The sequence below is a fragment of the Sardina pilchardus genome, chromosome 8, assembly GCF_963854185.1.
Source record: "Sardina pilchardus chromosome 8, fSarPil1.1, whole genome shotgun sequence".
Classification (NCBI taxonomy): domain Eukaryota; kingdom Metazoa; phylum Chordata; class Actinopteri; order Clupeiformes; family Clupeidae; genus Sardina; species Sardina pilchardus.
The window spans coordinates 34,398,533-34,422,591 of record NC_085001.1 but is presented as its reverse complement, the minus strand read 5'-3'; the positions used below and the strand labels follow the sequence as shown (position 1 = coordinate 34,422,591).

Sequence of the window (24,059 nt, the reverse complement as noted above, 5' to 3'; positions counted from 1 at the left end):
GTCCAAGGAGCGAGGGAGTACGTATAAAAGCCCAAATGAGAGGCACCCATTCTCTAGCATGCTTAGCTAACCGTCGTCAGAGCTGTTTATTGTTTCCTATTTTTTACTAGGAGCTAATGTTAGCTAGCCAAGACTGCTATGAACACTGACTGAATTCGACTTGTTACAAAAATGTTTATTGAACTTATTTTAATCCTCGGTTGGCCAGCCAAAGCAAATCGCTAGCAGCAATCTATCGATACAGAAACCACTGAACTGCCCAAGGTACGCCACACCATTCAACAACAAAATCTGATTGGAACATTGACTGACAATCGCTTTGTAATGATCATTGCACATCACCTCAAACCTCATACATTATGACCTAATCAAACCAATAATATGACCATATGGTTATTAACCATCCCATTAGATCTCATGCCAAATTATGTTTTCCCATTTGAATGAGGATCAAAGTTGACGACAAGCCCAGAACAGTTTCCCACCATTCCCACATGAGATAATGTTCAGAATGACGTTTCCACTGGGAAAAATGTTTTTTCCCATATGCATGAAAGCACAATAGGTTTTCTATGTAGTAGTCTATGCTGATTGCAGTGTGCATGTGATTGGCGTATAGTGCAGGGTAGAAATTCAACTGAATTTGCATTAAATCAGGTTGTTTTAACTACATGTAATACTATGTTTTAAGATGTTTTTTCAACTACATTTAGGTCTCTGTTATATACTAACTTGCCAGATTGAAGGAACACTTCACCGTTTTTTCATATTAAACTACATTATTCCCTTAATTAAGACGAGTTGATACATACCTCTCACGTTTCAATGCATGCACTCACTGGCTCTGGCGCACGGCGCTACTTTGATAGCATTTAGCTAGCCCAGTTCATTCATTAGGATCCAAACAGAGATGAATTTAGAAACGGCCAAACATTTCCATGTTTTCCCGCAGTGCAGTTACGCGAGTAACTGTACACAATATTTAATAATTTACACAATACTTGTAGTAAATTATATTTTTAAATACTGTTTAATGGCAAATTAACCAACTTTATTTGACATTTAAGTGACACCTGTAGTCCTCCATAGTTTTAAGTTAACTATAAATTATATTTCATGTTTGGCATTTCCTTGGCATTTCTAGTTTATTTTTCTTTGTACAACACTTGTGAGTGAATGCTGTGTTTAAATGTGTGTAATAAAAATTGTTTCATGGTGGTTAAATAAAAATAGAAATATAATCATGTACTGTACCATATCGTTTTTACATTTAGTTGTTCAGAACTACTTTGAAAACTACTGGCAACATGTTGAGTGGTAGCAGGTCCAGATGTGCTGTTAATGGTTATTTATGAAGACAGATTATTGGCATATAATAATGTATGGTTTTTGTTTTTACAGGGCATTGTTCACCTATGAAGGAAATACCAATGACATCCGGCTTGCAGAAAAGGGAGGTGAGAGAGTCATTTCTTCAATTTTAGTAGATTTAGTTAATTAATCCTTTTGGCTAGGCTGCTATCAGTTGAAGTGGCAGAAAGTTGCTAGCTGCATGGATGCTAAATGAATGCTTTGGGGAATTGCATGATATTTGCACTTGCCATCAGACTTGATGTCGATGTCAAGACACTTGAGTGCTTGCAATGCACAGTGCAACTGCCAGAAAATATGCCTGCGTCTCCACCATTTACCATTATCTGTGCATTAACAGATAATTCACAGATCATACCCGTAATACACTACGGTAAGACGATTCTCCAGATTTTCCCATTTTAAATGCAATGAATGTAGTGCCCCCTGCTGGTTAAAGCAAACAAACTTAGATGTTCCATCAAAGTCTTTTTAAAGCAAGTCACGTCACTCGTCGGCAGCCATATTGGCCATGGGGTTGGGCAGCGACTTTGACTGTAAAGGGGCATTCACATACGTCGCTACTCGCACATCGCTCCTCGCTTCGGTTAACTGTCAATCATCTCTCTTCTACATTCTGATTTGGTACTCGCTTCACTCGCTTCACTCGCATCGCTGGAAGTTAAAATTATTTTAACTTTGTACCCGCCCACATCACATCGCTAGTCCTCGCATCGCCTGTCCTGGCCACATTCAGCTAGAACACATTCACTTTACATTGACAGTTCTCGCTCAGAGATGGGCGAGTAGCGACGTATGTGAATGCAGCTTAACAAGACTAGGGCCCTATCTAAATGAATGGGGAGAGAGCTGGATGTCCATTCCGAGGTGTAAGGGACATAAAAATCACATTTGAAATCATGATGAAAATCAGACTAAAATCGCTGAAAAGGTTTGGTGGTTTTGGATCAAATTAACGCTTAAAAACCTTATAAGTGTGTCTGGTTACATCTCACCATCCCTCCCATATCAGGCTAAAATTCTGTGTGCTAGCACTGAGGTTGTAGGGACCCCTTGACAATTAAAGCTACGCAGCATACCTGTGTCATAATGCAACCAAGCGAAAGGGCAGCCGACAAATGAAGTAATTGATGAAGCCATGATTTACAGGAGGAGCTGACTTTTAAAGAAGAAAAACTCCTCCCCTTCCAAATCATTAACTACTTAAAAACAGTGTTTCCTGCAGCGCTTTACAGCGTAGGTGACCATACAGTATGCAACACATGCCTCCCGCCTTAATTACGTTGTCCAAAATAATAATAAATAATAATTTCAGCATTTCATAGCTCTGTCATTGTAGAGCTATTTGCACCACCAGGCAGCTTTTTTCTTGCCATAATACAAATTCTAACAGTCTATTCAGTAGGACTATCAGCTGTGTATCACCCCTGACTTCTGCACAACACAACTGATTCCCAACCCCATTTATAAGGTAATAAATCACACTTATTAAACCTGACAGGGCACACATGTGAAGTGAAAACCATTTCAGGTGACAACCTCTTGAAGCTCATCCAGAGAATGCAGAGTGTGTGCAAAGCAGTAATCAGAGCAAAGGTGGCTACTTTGAAGAAACTAGAATATAAGGCATATTTTCAGTTGTTTTACACTTTTTTGTTAAGTACATATTTCCACATGTGTTAATTCATAGTGTGATGCCTTCAGTGTGAGTCTACAATGTCAATAGTCATGAAAATAAAGGAAACTCATTGAATGAGAAGGTGTGTCCAAACTTTTGGCCTGTACTGTATATACTGTTGCGGTCTGCTTCCATTAAATCATTCTCCGGATTTTGCAACAACACGCCAACATAGATAGGCTATGCAGTGGCTATTCAAAACGGCATAAAAATGTTTGGACTGTCTATGGACTTTTGGTCTTTTGGTCCCACATTTAAAGGCGGCTTCAGAATACCACGCATGAAAAGCATGACCATCTATAGACAGCAATTGGCACACAGAGCATGCGGTCACTTATAGGCTACCAGAGACTGATATGATGATGCACCATCCATCCATCCATCCATCCCTCCCTCCCTCAGAGGTTCATTTAGGGCAGCCCTCATTTTCAATGAAGCTGAGATAAATAAATCCACTAAATGTTTTGTCTTCTCCATCATCAAGTGATTCAATTAGGCCAGAGGTGTCAAGTTTAAGGCCCAGGGGCCAGATCAGGCTCATCAGCAGGTTTCAGTTTTAGGTAGGAAGGGAAAACTAGAAATGTGCGTCTCCGTGGAGGAGCTGCAAGAGTGGGCTTGCTCACCAGGGGGCAGTGATGTAAACGCCTGAATAGTCCCCCATTCATTTCAATGGGGAAATGCCTCTTGTGGAGCATGGCGGAACTACAAGGGTCTAAAAACGACATTAATAAGCAACCTACACCGGATCGGGCCTGATTTTTTAGTGTTTGAACCGCGTCGATAGCTCAAACGCTCTAGGAGAAGAGGCGTTCTCAAAAAACGGGCAAAGAAGAACAATAGATGGGCTTGCCTCGAAAGAAAAGATATTTGGTGATATAAGGTGTGACAGTACACAAAAATCTCAATTCAGTGTGTACGTCAGCCTTGGAGTCACAGTTTGGTTAATTTTTGGTATGGTAACCCTGTACTGTAGGTTTAGGTGTTGCTGATGCACAATGGGGGGAGTAATCTAAAAAGGTGTCATGTTTTTTGACGTTAATTAACTTAACTGACATATGGTCTGCCACTTAATGGCCCTCATTTATGAAATGTGCGTACGACCAAAAACAGGCGTAAAACAGGCGTATACTTATTTCCATGCAAAGTATGCCATTTATCAATGTGAATGTGATCGGTGCTATACACTCAAATCTCACGTCTAGTCTGAACCATGGAGGTATTATAAGAACTGGAGAGAGGGACTAAGTCCCGCCCCCATTCATTTCAATGGCCGATGCTAGGCTAGCTACTTCAGCCAAAAAAGTTTGAAATTGGCCGCAGCCATCTTTGAGAAAATGGCGTTCCATGGGTGTCCATTTCCGTCACCAGCTAGAATGAGCCAATTAGGTTCCACGTTACAACGAGACAACATAGGTACATGGTTGATGAAGATTGGAGAGTGAGAGAAGGTGTTCGTGAACGCGCTCCTATCGTTACAGGCGCAAATGTATTCCATTATTTGAGTTGGGATGGTGGTGGAGAAGTTTGCCCCTTGTCTCGAAATCCTATAATGTGATATTCATATGTCATGATATAATAAACATGGCGAGTCAATATTGAGCAAGAATTCACTTACATAAATATGATCCCCACAGTAAATGCTTTGAACTGACTGTAGCCGTTATGTGCGCAATAGGCTGTCTACCCGACGAAAATGACTCTTAATAAGTAGACATGGGATGCAAGAAACGTGTGGATACCAGATATGCTATTTGTGCTGCACCCAGTGTGAATTTGCAGTTTAAACCTACATTTGTAGACAGACGAAATGAAGCCAACGCATATTATAGGCTTACCGGTAGAAGCGCGCATCCATGTGTTATGTTTCGAGCAGCATGCATAGTCTGCTGTCACTGTCGGAAACTTTTGCCGTTATCTACTGTAGGCTGTGACCCCCAACGCTGCGTTGTTATGAACTAGGCTACAGGTCTGCAGCTGAGCGTTTTAAAATAGTTTTCATAGCCTAGCCTACACGACAGCGAGTAGGTTAATAATTGGGTTTAGTTAGAGAATTTCTTCGCATTTCCTAGAATGTCTTATCATACCTTGCCAACTCATACATAGTCTAATGCAAATAATAGTAACCTATTAGAACGACATTTGCTTTTTCTTTTATTCACAAAGCCTGGTATAATGATAATCCACAGGCATCAAGTATCGGTAACTTAATCCTAGTCGTCAGTCATTTTATTTATGTCTTCTAGAATGCGTTATCAATATGGACGCGCGAGGACGCTCGTGCCGAAATCGAAACTCGTGCATGAGCTGAGACAACTCGTGCATGAGCTGTCTAGTGCATGCGCTGGTGCCGGATATGGTACAACCATGGAACGCCATTTTTTCAAATATGTCGGCGGCCAAATGACATGCTAACTGGCTGAAGCTAACCCTCCAAATCCTGACCCCCTGGTCTGAACTTAAGTATGCAAGTTTTTCAGGCGGCATAGCACGGTGCAGAAGTAAATCGGCGGTGGATTAGAAAGTTGATGAGTTGAATTTATGGACTATCTCGGACATAACACCTTTCCTGTACATGTGCAGCCTATTTGCTGTAATGTAGCATATTATATTGACACATTTGATGGCTTAGGATAGCCATATAGGAGATGATTACTTTCTCTTTGGCAAATGCAACATTCATGAATTATATATTTTCAATTATTTTCAAAGGGCAAATTGCAGTGTTGTATGGTTTTGTAATGAATTATAGTATGATGCGTTCTCTCTGCGAAAATAGACCCTTTTCACGCTAACGTCAGACACTTTCCGCTTTGAAGCTTTGCTGGGTATCAGTTCATCCGGCGTAAGCAAAAGCTATGGTGATACGGTTACAGTTCTTGAGGCAAGAATAATATTTCACGTGTATTTATTATCTTCATTTTCCTTGTAATTGTTGCCAATCATTGCCGTCACGTAGCTGCCTTGATTTGAGAGTAAAGTCAGTAGCCTAATCCTTAATATATAGCAGCAACTTCAGCTAGCTTCAAGTTGGTTTGATATTGGATATTCGGATACTCAATGAAAGGCCGTTCTTTATTTTGAATCTCTGTCGAATATCCACTATCAAACCAACTTGCTAACATGTTAGCTAGCTGAAGTTGCTGCTATGTATAGCACGGGTCTCCTAAACGTTAGGACTAACGTTATGTTCAGTTATCGTTTGCAATCATTGCTCTCGTAGCTGCATTGATTTGAGAGTAAAGTTAAATGACGTTATGACTGTATATTACTGCTACCGGACGAACTGATACCCAGCTGGTGACATCACGTGAAAAGGGTCTATAAAGTCTGTTGCGCTTAAATCGCTCTAGTTTCCCGCCTTCCTTGATGACAGCTTCTTGCTGTCAAAATTAACAAGGTTCAGCTGGATGTCACTGTGGCTCGAGATCACTAATGATCTTTTTTGGACGTATAATGCACCCTCATGTCGTAAATTCTAGGGGCGAGGCCATCAAAACAAGCATATATAGGGGCGTGATATTTAAATTACGCTTGTTTCCAGCCGCCACATTTATCAACATACGTTCATTCTTACGCTGGAATTGGAGTGATACGAAAGTTTGATGAATCACACGTGAGCCCCGTCGTAAGATGATTTCTGCGCTCAGATGTACGTTGGTTTCTACGCTCGGTTGATAAATGAGGGCCATTGTGTTTATGTGGGAACTCAAATGTGAAACATGATCCACATGCAAAAGAAGCATACTGTTGATTACTGTAAGACTGCATTTGGCAGATTCGATACACATTTGTGTTGAACCTACAGTAACGTCCTGTACCTAAACGGCTCTGTATAAATACATACAACAGTTTTGTGCAACAATGCATCTTGCGTTTGGCAAACTTATTGCCCCATCCAGATAGCAATTTTGAACTGGACCTAAATGTGCTTAAACAATATGCTTCGAACCATGCATTTAAGATCCTCTCAATATAGAGCCTAGTTTGGCTATCACCATACTAATCTCAATCTTTTAAGGCCACACAGGTGAACACACCAACCCGATAATCGGCCGTCGGGTAGTCAGAAGCGGTTGGGAACTCGAATTGGTTTGGTGTGTCCCGTGCTGTCGGGAGTCGGCGTCGGGGCTAATTTTGGCCAGTTTTGGCCGACCTGACATGTAGAGTCGGCCAGTGTCCATCGGCTTCAATTACCAATCTGATTGGTTGAGTCTACCCTTTGAAACATCTAGGTAGCAGAGGACTTTGTTTAAACTAACCATTAGCCATACATTCAGCAATGTAAGTTTCAAACTCGCTCAGAACGCTCAGAACGTACAATCGGTGTCGGCATCGCTTCGGTGTGTGCAGTGGCACTTTTTTGACCGACCAGGGGAGACGAGAGCCCAACTGATAGTGCGACTGCTTTTCTGCCGACGGTCGGCCGGTCGGGTTGGTGTGTTCAGGCCTTCAAGATTTAATATTAGTCTGGGGAGTCTGCGCTTTATTTGTACTGCACAAGAGGCGTATTAAATAGGCATAAGCTAGTCTGTAGTCTAGCAAAGCTGTAAGATACAGTAATATGAGAAGTGGAGGGGAGTAAGTACAGGTGCTGGTCATATAATTGGAATATCATCAGTTTTGGCCCCAGCTGTGGCGCAACTGGCTGGGGCACCTGCACCGTACGTGGCGACCCGGGTTCGATTCCCGCCCCGTGGTCCTTTCCGGATCCCACCCCTGCTCTCTCTCCCATTCACTTCCTGTCGATTCTCTACTGTCTCTATCATTAAAGGCATAAAAAGCCCAAAAAATATACTTAAAAAAAAAAAGAATATCATCAGTTGATTTATGTTAGTGAAGCCACTCAAAAAGTGGAACTTGTATATTCTGGAAGAAAAAAAAAAGTAATAAAGCAACACTGATAAATGCTCCCGGTTTAATGAAAAAAGTGCAACGTTTCGACCCTACTGGGTCTTCATCAGGCAAATGGTGAACACATTTGTGAAAGGGTCATATAAAGGTCCAACAATCACCTGACCCACAATGTTACCTCCCTGTTTCACTAGGCCTGGTAGCCCCACTAATCACTCAATCAGAGTTACAAGTATCCAGTTTAAACAGATTTGTCAGAAAGGGCTTACAGCCTTGAGGGATAGATAGCATTGCATAAAGGTATAATTAATTACATAATAATAAAGAATAAAATGAAGAAAAAACAAAGAAACAAATGAAAAAAATTCAATTTTTAGAAAATACAATTTTTAGAGAAGGACTGTCCAAAATGTCCAAAAAGCCCCAAACAAATTAAGAAAAAAGAAAAAAACATTACATCACACAGTACATACAAATCCTACAGGAATGGTTTAATGGTTTTTCAGTGTTGCGGACATTACTTTTTCTTCCATAAGTACTCTCCATTTGTCCTGCACCTGCAAGGTGGGATGTGCACACAGCTATTCTCCTTGAACTTGTATATTCTGTCATTACACACAGACTGATATATTTCAAATGTTTATTTTAATTTGGATGATTTTATGGACAACAAAGGAAAATCCCAAATCCAGTATCTCAGAAAATGATGAGCATGTACAGCACTCAATACTTAGTTGAGGCTTAGAATTACTGCAGCAATGCGGCATGGCATGGAGTCGATCAGTCTGTGGCACTACTCAGGTGTTAGGAGAGCCCAGGTTGCTCTGATAGTGGCCCTCAGCTCTTCTGCATTGTTGGGTCTGGCGTAACGCATCTTCTTCTTCACAATACCCCATAGATTTTCTATGGGGTTAAGGTCAGGCGAGTTTGCTGGCCAATCAAAAACAGGGATACCATGGTCCGTAAACAGGAACTGTTAGCTTTGGCACTGTGTGCAGGTGCCAAGTCTTGTTGGAACCAGCAGATGACATGGCACCCCAAACCATCACTGACTGTGGACACTTAAGTATACTCGACGCACCCGACCTGTCGCGCGACAATGTGACGTCAAAATGACGTAATTTCCTGTGTCGCAAGCCACATTTCAGCCGCGCGCCGACCTGCCGCGCACCGAACATTTTATATCAGCCGCGCGCGCCAACCTCGCACGACAACTAGGAAGAGATTGAAGCCAAGCTCACGGAGCCAGTGTCCTTCTACAGTCATCAACCACATAAACCACATTCAGGCATTATCATATAGCCTATCCAACATCTTAAATAAGCCCATTCATTTTCAAAACGACTGTAGTCATGAAGTTTGAATAATAGTACGTTTGAGAAGTGGGAAGTTAACTTGGCTAGGCTGCAGCGAGAGTTGCCTGGATGACTGATTTGTTTACAGTCGTGAACTACGTTGGACAAATTAACGAAGTTACCAGTGAGTTGCAACAGGAGGAATTAGGGGGAAATGACTAGGACCGAGGCACAGAAGCATTCCAGCAAAAGGTAACGAAGAGATTTATTTTCAACCAAAGGATATCTGCTAGACCTAAAAAAAAAAATCTCTTTCCATTTAGGGAGATTACACAAACTCATGTCATAAACGAGATGGTAGGCTAATCCTTCAGTTGTGCAAGCTAAGTCTGAAATATCAGCAAAGAAGCTAGTTGCTACTGCCATTAACTTCAATGGATACGTGCCTCTGTTCAGTAGAATACTGCATATTGTGTCGCGACTACCACGCGCAAGTATACATGGTTACAACGTTCCCCGTGACGTCAACATGTCGCACGACAAGTCGGGTGCGTGGACTGTACCGGGGCCTTTACACTGGACTTCAAGCAACATGGATTCTATGCCTCTCCTCTCTTCCTCCAGACTCTGGGACCTTGATTTCTAAAGGAAATGCAAAATTTACTTTCATATACATAAAATAACATGGACCGTTAGCAGCAGTCCAGTCCTTTTTGTCTTTAGCCCAGGCGAGATGCTTCTGATGCTGTCTCTTGTTCAAGAGTGGCTTGACACAAGGAACGCCACAGCTGAAACCCATTTCTTGCACACATCTGTGCGTCTGGTTCTTTAAGCACTGACTCCAGCTGCAGCCACTCTTTGTGAATATCCTTCACATTTTTTAATGGGTTTTGTTTACTATTACTTGTACACTTTTTTCTACATCTTTTCCTTCCCTTCGCCTCTCTATTAATTTGCTTGGACACAGAGCTCTGTGAACAGCCAGCCTCTTTAGCAGTGACCTTTTGTGTCTTGCCCTCATTGTACAAGGTGTCTTTTGTCAAGTCAGCAGTCTTCCCCATGATTGTGTAACCTACAGAACTAGACTGAGGCTGTGTTCGAACTGCGTGCTAAATACTAGTCACATACCGATAATGACGTGAAGTAGCAAATAGTATGCAGTGTTTGGAAAATGTAATATTACCAGTACACAAAAGTTTCCCGGATGTTATACTGATGGGATACTGCATCCCATAATGCATAGCGATTGTTTCCAGCTTCAGAAAATTTCAGTAACAATGGCGGACAGCGAAGGGACAAGTATGGCAAAAACCGGAGATGAAGAGCACAAATGTGAGTATTAGTTGGGTGTTTTGGTATGGAATGTTTCGTGGCTTCTGTTATTGTGGAAGTTTTATTACTGTAGAGCTGTATTTGTGTATGTGCAAGTGAATAAATAGCCCAACTTAACCAAAGCTAACGTAAACTAACTGGCTCTCAATGGAAATGAATGGTAGAAACCTGTTAGCTTGCTAAGTCGCTAAATAGCATGACGATTTTCTAGCCTCTAGGTAACGTCGTCATTCACATTAACGAGAGCAATGTTTATTTATAGCCTAGTTATCGTTATGGTTATCATTCTTGGTGTGAACGGCCCTTATCTCCTAAGTATTCTGTCAGTTATAACTGACAGAACTCTATTCGTACTTTTAAAAAATAAGTTTAATTTACAAAAGTGTAATGTGAAAATCTTTGATAGCTAAGTTGCTTTGGTATCTACTGAGAAATGAGCACCTGGTTCAAAACAGTTCCCAGTTTAAGCCTACTGCTCTTTGATAAGTGATATCATAGCCGGATTTGGGTATAACCAGAGAATGTCTAGGGCTCTGGTATAGCCTAATGATGGAAAATAAAATGGTAATGGCAGAAAATAATTTTCTCCTTACTAATATTTGATTTTAAATGAGTGTTTATAAGAAAGTGTCTAAGATGGTAAAAGATGTAACCTCTATCTCTAGGACTGGCACAACGTCATGCACAGTGGTCTTGGGAACATCGAAGGCTTCTGCAACAACCCTGTAGGAGGTGGCACTGGATAACCAATACTGAATGATGACAACCTCCAGTCTCTCCCCCAGCCTCCATCACAGTCCACTTCAAGTGTGTCCACAAGGGCATTGACAGAAGTCGTTCTTCAGATCCACATCTCCAAAGAGGAGACGGACAATAGATAGAATAGTGTTGCCATTCAGTTAGCAATATTGTCCCCTGGGGTCATTCTGAGAGAATGTGCACTTGTTGTTTTTCTTGATGTTAAAGTTCAGACATTTTAATCAATTGAAAGTATTTTGTTCAATGTTTAGTGTCATTTGTAAGGTAACTGTCATACAGTGGTCATTATGGGATTATCAATTGTCAGTGTAGCACAGTTACATTTACTTAATTTCACATTTCACTTAGTTGCAAACCCAAGTCTTGCCAATAATGACACCTTTTTGATCCATTAACCATGGTTGCATACGCCTTCATAAGAAAAGACAACTGTGGGCTACAATATTGTTAGTTTCTCTAGGCATATTGGTCTAATCACTCTGAATTCCTGCTGAAGAATGAGATTAAAGACCATCAGTATTGCAGACCTTCTTCTCCTTGCTTGTTTGTTGGCTCTCACCACAGAGAGGTAGCCTAAGACATATCAAAACGGTAGGACACACAGAAGTGCTACTCTCTCCACTGATCAACACTAGAGAAATGTTTTATGAACATTGTTGGCACTCTGATGGCAGCACAACAATAATTTTATAACACTGCACTTACCTGATTTCACAGCTTGTGCATCCTCTTAGCCTAACTCTTATAACTTTTGTGTCAATTCATAGTATTCTTTTCTGTTATTTAAATTCCATTATATCCTAATAAGCTTAGGTGATTTTATTTATCCATAAACATATTATATATGAAACATCACACAGAGATTCTTCATGGGTAGGCTATGCTTTCTCCAGATGTCCAGACTCCAGTGTAGCCCAAAAGCTGGCTGATTTGATAAGTAAACAGAACAATCCTCCTGCCATGTCAAGTTTATTTATAGGCTATAGCCCATTTCATGCAACGTGCTTTACATAAACAAAAGCAAACTTGTGATGTTCTAAATTTCCAAGAACGCTAGAATTGAAATGCAATGATTAATGCATTTCAGCTTAACTCGTTTCCCACTGCAGTCTTATACAAATGAATGAGGTAGTTCGACTAATTGCCAATACGTTTTTCTTGCAAGTAGACGGTGCGTGCTTTAGGCTGTAGATGCATCACTGTATAAAATGCCTATATCTGGACACAACTAGACTGGAGGAACATACTCCACATTTAGATTCGCTTCGTTTAGCAACGAACACAAATCATTATAGCCTGAGCATGTGTCACTAACGGGATAAACGTGAAGAATTCCCCAAAATATCAGACGTTGCGCTCACTTTAAATTGATTAGTTTAGACAGTTTCTTCAAGTCTACCTCTAAATAGGCTACTCGGAACAGAACCTTTTACTGTCTATGAACAGAACACATAGCCTAACTATAACATGGTATTGATTAAAATCTACGTTGAGCTCTCTAGAATGCATTGCGGTATTGCGTTAAAATGACCAACGTCACCGTAAGCTTGCTCACTTGATTTTACTAATCCATCAGCTGTTTTCCACAGGTGCATCAGATACGCTAGCGATGGTAAAGGTCACAGACTAGTCGACCAAAAATGCTGACAAAGTTGGTATGGCTAAACGCTTTGTTGCGGTGCTGACTAAACTTATGAATAGAGTTCTGACAGTTATACAGAACACTAAGGAGAGGGTCGTTCACACCAAGAACGATAACTAATAATTAAGCGAACACTGGTAAATGTTAATAACGACGTTAACAAGAGCTAGACAAGCTTGATGCTTACGACTTAGCTTTCTAATATCATTCATTTCCATTGAACGCCAGCTAGTTCATGTTAACTTTGGATAAGCTGGGCTATTTCACTTGCACATGAACACAAGTAGCCTAGGCTACTCAAACTTCCACAATAACAGAAGCCACGAAACGTTCCATACCAAAACACCCAAACAATAATCACATTTGTATTCTTCGCCTCCGGTTTGCCATAGGCTTGTCCTTTCGCTGTCTGCCAGCGTTGTTGATTTTTTCTGAAACTGGAAATAATCGCTATGCATTATGGGATGCAGTATCTGAGTAGTGAGCATCATTGGTACACTGGGGATTTTGCCACCATTAGTACAACATCCTGGGAACTTTTGCATACTGGTAAAATCTAATTTTTCACACACTGCATACTGCTCGCTAGGTTCACGTCAGTATCAGTATGCGACTAGTACTTACCACCCATTTCAAACAGTGATTTAGTACGCTGTGCTGCTGGTGACGGCTACTGCGTACTGGGGTGGGGGGCGTAGTGTGCAGTACACAGTGTATACTTGACCAGTATGCAGTATGTAGTACTTAGCACAAAATTTCGAACACAGCCTGAGAGACCATTTAAAGGCCTTTGCAGGTGTTTTGAGTTAATTAGCTGATTAGAGTGTGGCACCAGGTGTCTTCAATATTGAACCTTTTCACAATATTCAAATTTTCTGAGATACTGAATTTGGGGTTTTCATTAGTTGTTAGTTATTGAAATCAAAAGCAATAAACACTTGAAATATATCAGTCTGTGTGGAATGAATGTATATATTATAAAAGTTTCACCTTTTGAATGGAATCACTGCGATAAATAAACGTTTTCATGATATTCTAATTATTTATCTCCCTCAACAATGGAATTCTCTTCTCTGATTGGCTGATGGGGTGGCCATTAACTTCGTATAACCTGCTACCTTTGAAGTAGTTCCCGTAACACACTTGAATATTAATTCGCCAAACTCGTTGCGAAGTTTAAATGAACTGTCACGTAGCATCCAAGCTGAAATACAGACGTGCAGAACCATAGTAACATTGTAGCATACGACGGAGGTGGATTGTAGCTAGTTGGATGCCATGTAGGCTATAAAAGTAGCGATTTTTCAAAGTTAAAGTTAATCAGAATCCTGGGATATGGCCGCTTGACAACGGGAGAGATAGAACTAACGACTGGCTTTTGGCCGTAGCAACTAGCCATTTAGAACTAACGACTGGCCTTTGGCCATGGCAACCATCCATTTTAGAACTAGTAACGGCAGTTTTGTCCTGCAAGTAGAAAGTTGATATGTGGCGGAAAGTAGTCCCACAGTCAAGACAGTTTTAGCGATGTTAACGGACGCAACGGTGGAATAAAACTATGTTCTAAATATACAGGTTATGAATACAAACGGGAGATAAGCGGGATAACGGCCTTCGAGGTCGACCGGTTCGATGGAAATAATGGCACGGCGGAGGTAACTCCGTCTCCGTGCTTCGCACGTCGCCGGAGTTCTAGACCTCCACCTAGCCATTATTTCCATCGAACCGGTCACCTCGTCGGCCGTTATCCCTTACATGACCAGCACCTGTAAGGAGTTAACCATGGATCTGTAACCATGGATATCTCTAGTGCAGTGCAGTAGATAAAACCGACTGGCGACACTCCCATAGACCTCCATAGGAAAAAATGGCAGCTCTTTTTCAAGGCTATTGCTGCGTTCGATGGCAATGGGCCGTGGGACTTATCCTACCTGAAGTGTACTAGCTCCTACTTTAAAGCGTTCCGGGTAATTGAAGTGGAATGTAAACAAAAAGCATGGATGCACTGGGTAACATTGGTTGACACATAGCGGCCTTCTACTAAAACATCTTCACCAACTGTTCTGGAGCCATAAAAGCGCTGCATATTGCTATGTAGGGTAACTGGGTATAATTTTACCCATATGTTTTGATTCTAACAGGTAATAATGGCAACATTTCACGCCATAATATGAAAAAAATAAGTTGTGTTAAAATTGCATTGTTTAAAACAACCCCATACGTAGAGAAATAACGTTTATAGCCTATTCTTTGAAGTTTTATCTCTCACGATGAGTGACTCCATGGGCGCCGCCATTAACCTCCGATTTAATTTGGTGAGGTCGGTAGGTAGGTAGGTCGAGCTCCCCCGACTTCGCCAGTTGGAGGTTCCACTTTGACAGGCATTCCAGTGCACTTTTCTTAGTTAGAGGTAGGATAAGTCCCACGTCCCATATGCCGTCGAACGCAACATAAGTCCTCGTTATGGGACTTTTGGAACTATTTACAGCCAATCTCTTGGTCAGTAGTCAATGAGTTAATTGATTACACCTTCCAGCATCCAGAAGTACATCCCACCCTCCTGGGATTCAGCCATTTAGCACAGTTTTTTTTTACTTTTGATCGTGTGGCGGCAACATCAAAGAGTGTCGCAACTCTCTCTTTCTATGGCTCTGCTCTAGTGGTTCCACTTGCTGCACCAGGCAAACGACATGGTATTCCGCTTATTTTTTTTGCTTTAGTGTTATGGTGGTAACGCCTTTTATTTTTATAAGATGAGACAAGAGTTAGTGACAAAAGACTGAATGATAACTCTGAATGCTTAGGTTTTCTGTGCCTGTTCTCTCACAGACAGGTTTCTGGCCTACAGCTGTTGCAAATTTGTGGCAAGGTCATATTTTCACATGCAAATTAGGTTTCTGACAAATAGTTGTGGTTAACTTTTGGTATGTTGCAGCAAATTTGCAGCAATGTCACATGCAAATTAGATTTGTCACCACCAGAAGTTCTCTGGAAGTTTGCCATTATTGGCCAAGTATGGTAGCAAATCACTGGCGAACACATTCTGGTGGCATACTTCTTGAAGTGAACTTATGAACCAGGAAGTGTTAAAATGCTCATGCTAAACTACAAGCTTCGGGTTCCTTCTCCGATCTATTGCACCATTAACTGAATTATTTTTTCCAGATGGTGGCTTGGAAGAACTCGTAGAAGAGTTGAACAGTGGTAAAGTGATGTATGGGTTCTGCCGTGTTCAAGACCCAAACTCTGGCCTACCCAAGTATGTTCTGATCAACTGGGTGAGTTACCTGTCCTCTTTCACTCTCTTTTAAGATGTGTAGATTAGGGATGTCATGATAAACCGGTTTCACTATTACCCACAGTGTGAAATTTCATGAAATAAATCGTGAAGGCTCTCCTAAACCGCCTTTTCGTCAACATTCAGAAAAATATTAGAACATTCATTTTCTCATGGTGTGTTAAATTGTCAGGAGAGATACTACAGCTTTTGACTATAGTTTACTAAGCAGAATGATTAATTCATTATTACTATATGTAGTGTATTACTGTGAAAAACATTTAAGGATCAAAACCTCTAAAGAATGTCTTTGTGTGATTTTACACATTAGTGCAGTTGTCAACTAGCCTGACGAGCCAGACCCACATCAAGATGTAGGGTCTGGGAACTCACCGTAGTCAGGGCTCCATCGGAGGGGTGGGACAAACAGTTGTCTTTCAAATTCCATCTCCGCAATAGGATAATGCTAAACGAATCATCTTCTTGTTTTCAAGTAGCAGGCTGCGTAACCTTCCCTCTCCACGCAATAGGATAACGCTAAACGAATCATCTTGTTTTCAAATAGTAGGATGCGTTACCGTTGCAACTTCTGGTTGCATGTCAGTCACCATTATGTTAAGCCCGCCCACCGACTTTATACACGCTTCACACATCAGATCAGCTTGTAGGCAATTGGCAATATGTTGTATAGGTTAAAGGCATATCACCTGCCATAGACCTTCTCACTTGGCCTTGACAGACAATAGATAGATGCGAAATTCCAGACACTTAGGCTATTCAACAAAGGAAATCTTCCCCCGGAGTGCCCATAATTTGTGCCCAAAGTGAGGTGACTATTCCATTCCAATGTTTGCTCAATACTGTAGGCTGATATAAATTAAAAGACCGACTCCCCTGTTGGGCTCATCTTGCGACTTTTGTTGCCTTGCATTAATTTACGAGTTGGTTTGTGTTTTGGTGGGCTACTATTATGGTATTTAGTTTACAAACCCTTACCTCAAGCACACCGGTCATTAGTACAGCGGCTAAAGCAGATGGCTTATCATCGTATCGTTGCAGGTTCTAATCCCGTATGCATCAAACATGCTTTTGTTTCTGACTACAGTGAAACGTGGAAATAACCCTACTAAGTAATGCCGTGGAGCTATTATTTAAACTGATGTCGTGTTCCTGGGCACTCGATGTAAAGTAATTAAATATATTTAGGGTCTAACCTATATTGTTGGGTGTGGTATGCCTGCTCTTACTCAAAAGTGACATGGAGAGGTAAGATGCGAACCTTGGCCGTGCACGCAATGTACTGACGCGCAACAGCTGAACCATTATTCACCTTATTCCTTAACCCGGAAATACAGTGCCCTCCACAATTATTGCCACCCCTGGTTAAGATGTGCTCTTTAGCTTCTAATAAATTCATTTTTTTTCCAAATAATATAGGACCACAATGAAAAAAAGCGTAAAATCCAACATACAATTTATTTAGAAGGAAAAAAATCCCACATTAAGAAATAATTATTTTACATCAAATCATGTGTGCCACAATTATTGGCACCCCTGATGTTAATGCTTTGTACAACCCCCTTTTGCTAATAAAACAGCACCTAAGCTTGTCTTATAATGTTTCACAAGATTAGAGAAAACAGAAAGAGGGATCTTCGACCATTCCTCTTTGCACAAAGTCTCCAAATCATCCAACGACCTGGGTTCTCTCCTCTTCAGCTCACCCCGCAGGTTTTCAACGGGGTTGAGGTCTGGGAACTGAGATGGCCATGGTAGGAGCTTGATACGGTGTCTGGTGAACCATTTCTGTGTAGACTTGGCCATATGTTTAGGGTCATTATCTTGCTGAAAGACCCAATGACGACCCATCTTCAGCTTTCGGGCAGAGGCCACCAGATTTTGATTTAAAATGTCCTGGTATTTCAAAGCATTCATGATGCCATGCACCCTAACAAGGTTCCCAGGCCCTTTGGAAGAGAAACAGGCCCACGGCATCACCGATCCTCCCCCATACTTCACAGTGGGCATGAGGTGCTGTTCTGCATACTCATCTTTTGGTTACGCCAGACCCACTTAGAGTGTTTGTTGCCAAAAAGCTCTAACTTTGTCTCATCTGACCAAAGCACACGGTCCCAGTTGAAGGCCCAGTACCGCTCCAGACGTTTGTGCTTATGATTTTGAGTGAGAATGCCGTGCATGCCTCCCAAACAACTTGTTGGCATGTAGATAGGGCATGATGGTTGTTTTGGAGACTTTGTGACCCCAAGATGCAACCATTTGATGCAATTCTGTAACAGTGAGTTTTGGAGATTTTTTTATTTCTCTTACCATCCTCCTCACTGTGTGTGGTGGCAAAATAAACATGTGTCCTCTTCCAGGCTTGTTTACCACTGTTCCAGTTGTTTTAAACTTCTTAATGATTCCTCTGACCATATGGGCAGGTATGCAAGTGGCTATTTTCTTGTAGCCATGGCCTTACTTGTGAAGGTCGACACAACTGCCTTACTTGAACAGTGTGTTCCTTTGTCTTTCCCATGTTGAAGAGAAATGGCCTCTGTGTGACGTCATATTTACAGCCCAGGGAAACAGGATGTTAAGAATTACTAATTAAATGTTCCTACATACTCTGATTGACTTTGTAAACTACTGTAGAAGTAACAGAAATGACAGAAATACTTTAATTACATTTATTTCCTAGGAATTGTTAGGGGTGCCAATAATTGTGGAACAGGTGATTTTATGAAGAATAATTATTTCTCAGTCAGGGATTTTTTTTCCCACCCTAAAATTCACTTGAGTTGAAGGTTACATTTTACTACAATTTTCAGTGTGATAGGATGCTTCTACAATAAAAAATGTATTTATTTTAAGGCTTTTAACGCATCTTAACCAGGGGTGCCAATAATTGTGGAGGGCGCTGTATGTATCGTTCCGATACTGTTTTCAATTTCCGTTCATTGTTTACATGTGCGTTCTCGGTAGCTAACTAGAATATGCTTCAACTTAGATTTCTTTCGAAATGTTGACAATTCTGCCCTCAGCATGGATATACTACATCATATATAACCGATATAAATGGGCGACCCCCATTGTTGGCTACGGAATATCGTGAATACGCCTGTCCGATATTGAAGCCGGTGCATTTTGGCGATTTGGGAAAATAAAAGCCCTGGCTATTATTTGGAGTTTTACTGTAGGCAAGATGTTTGTGGTGCGTCGGAAAACGGGACATTTAATTTTTTAATTGTTTCCCGCATTTAGAATCAAGAATAACATTTGTGAACCATTTTGTTCTGTTGCCAGCATAAAAACAAGTGTACCATCGGCCTATCTGCAAATTTGGAATAAAAGGTATACATATATTGAGCCAAAAACGACAACACAAGTGGCACTTCGGACATAGGCCTAATTATGCTTTTAAATGGAAGTTTGACACTGGCCTCGTGACCACATGAAACTATTAGTGACAGCAAAACAAACCTAAACGAAACAGCAGATGCCTCTTCATAAAATAACAAAGACACCTTCATAAACAATAACTAGAAAAGTACTCAGAGAGCGCAGACCTCCGCCTGTATTGTTCTTCCTAGGTTGTCATACATTTCAACCTAAACTATTGACCTAAAGTATGACAGACAGACAGCGGTCCCCGATGAAAACATAGCCTCCTTATCGGAGGTAACAAGTTTAATCGCGAGACTACTTATCGTTTGGAGCAGCGTATCAGTACATGATATTAAAAGTATTAAAAGCAGAAAAGATGTTCAGCTTGCTTCGGGATTTAATTCACTTTTGGATTGCTGGATTGGATTGTTGGATTGGATTGCTAGTGGTAAATGCCGACATTCCTAACCCTGCTCACAAGTGCCACCTGGTGGTTGTTTGGGTTATTTTAGCTTCACTTGGGAAAAATAAATGAAATACACGTGATTCACACGTGAGGTCTCTTGAGGATCTCACGTGAAGCCGGCTAATTGAATCCAACACCCACTGTACATTCCACAGATCTTCTGCATTCTTGGGTTTTGTATCAAAAACAGAAATTCTCGGATTGAGGTCCGGGGTTTGGGCTGGCCACTTCATTCAGGATGTTGCCCGCTTGCAGGTGTGTTGTCCTGCTGAAACACCCATTTTAAGGGCATTTCTTCCTCAGCAAAAGGCAACATAACCCCTTCCAGTATTTCAACATGACCCTTCAACTTGACCCTATTTTTCCAGTATTCTTCCAGTACTGAAACTGGTCCATGGTGCCAATCATGCAATAAATGGGCCCCATTCCAAGTTTGAGAAACATCCCTAAACCATTATGCTCGCCCCTCCATGTTTTACAGTCTTCACAGTGTACTGTGGCTTGTATTAAGTGTTTGGGAGTCATCTCACAAACTATCTGTGGCCTTTAGACCCAATAGGAATAGTCTTGTGCTCATCTGTCCATAGAACATTGCGTCACTTCTCTTTCGGCCAAGTAATGTGTCCTTTGGCAAACTGTAACCTTTTCAATACATGTCTTTTTCCAGCAGTTGTACTTTATGAAGGTTTCTTGCAAATAGTTTGGCTTCACATAGGCGTCTTCTGATTGTTGAAGTACAGGTAAATGGAGATCCTCTTTGATCTCTCTGGAGCTGATCATTGGATGCGTCTTTGCCATTCTTCTTATTCTACGACCTACGCTGATGGTAGTATTCCTTTTTCTACCACGTCTTTCGGGTTTTCTTTGCCATTTCAAAGTATTGGAGATTTAGCAGAGCAACCAATTATTGTTTGCACTATGTTTTCCCCTCTCCAATCAACTTTTTTGATCAAAGTTCTTTCTCGTTCCGTGCAATGTCTAGAACGACCCATTTTACTCACTGAGCAAGGGCTAAGAACAGCAGGTACAACATCTGCTGCCTTCCTTCTTTAAATAAGGACCATTATTGACACCCATTTCTTCACAGACTGCATGATCTCTCTAACCCTCTGGAGTCTAAATCCCCCCCTGGGGATTTGAAAAACTGTTCCAAACACACATCTCAATCTTTGCTACTTTTTGTCCTAGAAACATATAAGTTGACACCATTAGAAACCTTTAATCAATTAGTTTCCAAATATATATGTTTTAAAAGAGAATGTATGGCACTTTGTAAAAACAATAAAAGAAAATCCTAGGATTTCAGTCCTTTCACCTGCAGCAGGCCCCTTCAAAAGGCCCATTCAACTTAATTTGCATTTGAAAGAGACACTCACTAAGGTGCTGTTTACACGACAACGTTTTTTTCAAAAACTGTGTTTTTTTTCATCAGTTAGGCCTTTCGTTTACACGACGACGCCGTTTTGGCGGCTGAAAACGATGGTTTTTAAAAACTGCTTCTAGGGTGGAGGTTTTTGAGAACCCCGTTTTCGTTTTGCCGTGTAAAGGCACATCTGGGGTTTTTATGACGACATAGCCCCACCTCGAACCTCTAGTCCAGCCCCCGCGCTTGACCTCACCTGACTATAGACACTTGGCAGAACAACAACAATGCTGGAGCCGTGTGCTGCTACAATTCTGCATGATTTCGACGACCAGCAACAACGCATTAACAATAACCTGCGCCAAAATAGTCTCTAGGCTACTTTTAAATCAACCACCTTCCCTGCTAGACTGCTAGAGTTGATGAACACGTAGCCGTAATTACTGGCTAATGCAGAGCCTACGAGCACACATTTTGTTTGCGCAGGAGGGTTACATGCTGCCACTCAGACATGCCACCACTACGACATGCTTCCATTTAGACATGCCTCTATTTCGACATGCTGCTATTTAGACATGCTGCCAGTCCGACACATTTTAGTACCCCCATTCCGACAGTTTACAAATCCTATTTTTTTCCAAGTGAATTTAACGGACCCGACGGACGCAAAGCGCGTCAAAAAACACACCCATTCTTCTCTGGTACATTGCTCCGCTATTATTAGTCACAGCGAGATGAGACCTATATTGCATGAAAGAGCAGAACCGGGGCTTTCCAACGAGACTAGACATAAAATAAAATCATTAATTTAAATCAAAGTATATCATATTTACAGTCTATATTGCTCTGCGTTCACCCACGCAGCCACTCTCACTTGAATTACTCCGGGACCAGGCATCGCATAGACATGACACGCATATCAAATGAAAGAGGAGAAATAGAGCTTTCCATTGATACCAAACACATCGATCCTTTATCGTTATAAAACAGACGAAGTGACAAACAAATAAGAATGTCATATAGCTTCGGCTACCGCTACTTTCGTTTGATTTAGCCTACTCGTGAAACCGTGGTCAAAAAATATGGCTTGCATGTCAGATAAAAGAGGAGAGCTAGAGCTATCCACAGATACCAAATACAACCTTCTAGGCCATAAAACAGACGAAGTGACAGCAAAATAATAACTTAATTTAGCTCCACTTAGTCCGCGAATAATGCTGGCCTCCTTTACATTTCAGTAAATAATGTAGGCAAATGTCCGTCGCCTATTATTAACCGTGCATGCGAAATACAGGGTTGCTTCAGGTGTTTGGCGGCGGGCAGTTCTGATAGACATTCGATATTATTCTAGGGGGGCATATACAATAACATTACAAGACAGAAATTGAAAAGCAATCCTGTGTATTAGCTCTCAATGGTTGTGCAAACATCCACGATGTGCTTGACATAAAGGGCTGCCAAGTTTCATAACATGGCAAGCGTGAGAGTCCATCCGGCGAAAGTTTTGTGACACTTGACAGCTCCGATTAGAGTCGCTTTTTTTGAGCGCGCTCATTGAATGACGAGGAAAGGTATTTGCATAGCTACTGTTGGGAACACCCACTGGCATGCTTCTTCTGGGCAACTTGGCGTTTTCACCTCTGTGTGTAAACGCAAATGTTTTTTTGACCGGTATCGTTAAAGGTGTGAAAGCGGTGAAGACAAAAACACCCTGCGTCGTCATGTAAACGGGGTCTAAGTGGCACATTTAGGCCATGTCCACACGTAGCAAAACGAACTTCCCCCCTCCGTTTTACCTGGCAGCGTTTCAAGAGTATTTGCGTCCAAACGGATCCATCTCAATCGATCTCAATTACGGCTCAGCATGCTACTTCATATTCCAGGCCTTTGCGTGGCGCTGTTTCAGTTCACCAAATCACCAAAAACGGAGAGGAAGAAGAAGTTCTAGCTTTAAAAAGACGAGGTGAAAACTATTCTTACATGAGTGGAAGGCTAGAGCACCTGCCAAAAACTCCCGTTTCCCCCTTGTTTCTCTCCTATCTTAAGGTCATCTCCTGGCGCCCTCCCGTTTTGTTGTTTCTCCCGAAAAACTCTCGTAATTTGCATGACCATCATACTTCATTCGAAAATCACTGATCCATTCATTTTCTGACAACAGCTTGCCATACACCCGACACATATAGCCTACGGCCCTACGCAATCACTTACTTTCAATTTATTTCAACCGTTCTGTCAACGTAAACCCAATAAGGAAACCGGTGCAGTTCACAGCCGAGTCTCGCAAGCAAGCGGGCTAGTTGTTAGCCTAGGCTACTCCAGAATTAGCTGTTATGAAATGGTTGGAAATTGAATCGATTAACACATCACAAACTGTTCTTGAGTGTAGCCTAACTTGTGTCCTCGAAACAAAATCTGACAGCAGCTTTGGAGTTTTGGAAGTAGGCTGCAGGCAGCAGTTGGATAGGCTGCATAGGATCTAGGTAAGGTAAAAAACAACGACCGAAATGTAGTAACGTTATCCCGTTATTTTGAAAGCTAAATGTTGACAGGTATTTGCTAGGGGTCGAGGAGTGTGGCGATGACATCATCGAAATGCAGGTATATGCGTCTTCCCCCGTCCAAACGAACGCTAGAGGGATGC

General features: G+C 41.5%; 1 protein-coding gene across 4 annotated transcripts in view; it reads left to right on the top strand.

Moving 5' to 3' along the window:
• The window catches only part of dbnlb (drebrin-like b), a 46,460-nt gene that overhangs the window by 4,247 nt on the left and 18,154 nt on the right, over window positions 1-24,059 (top strand). For all 4 annotated transcript variants that reach the window (XM_062543742.1, XM_062543741.1, XM_062543740.1 and 1 more), the window contains exons 2-3: window positions 1,402-1,457; window positions 16,094-16,206. In XM_062543742.1, the coding sequence (XP_062399726.1) occupies window positions 1,402-1,457; window positions 16,094-16,206 (169 nt within the window). The remainder of the gene's footprint in view (window positions 1-1,401; window positions 1,458-16,093; window positions 16,207-24,059) is intronic.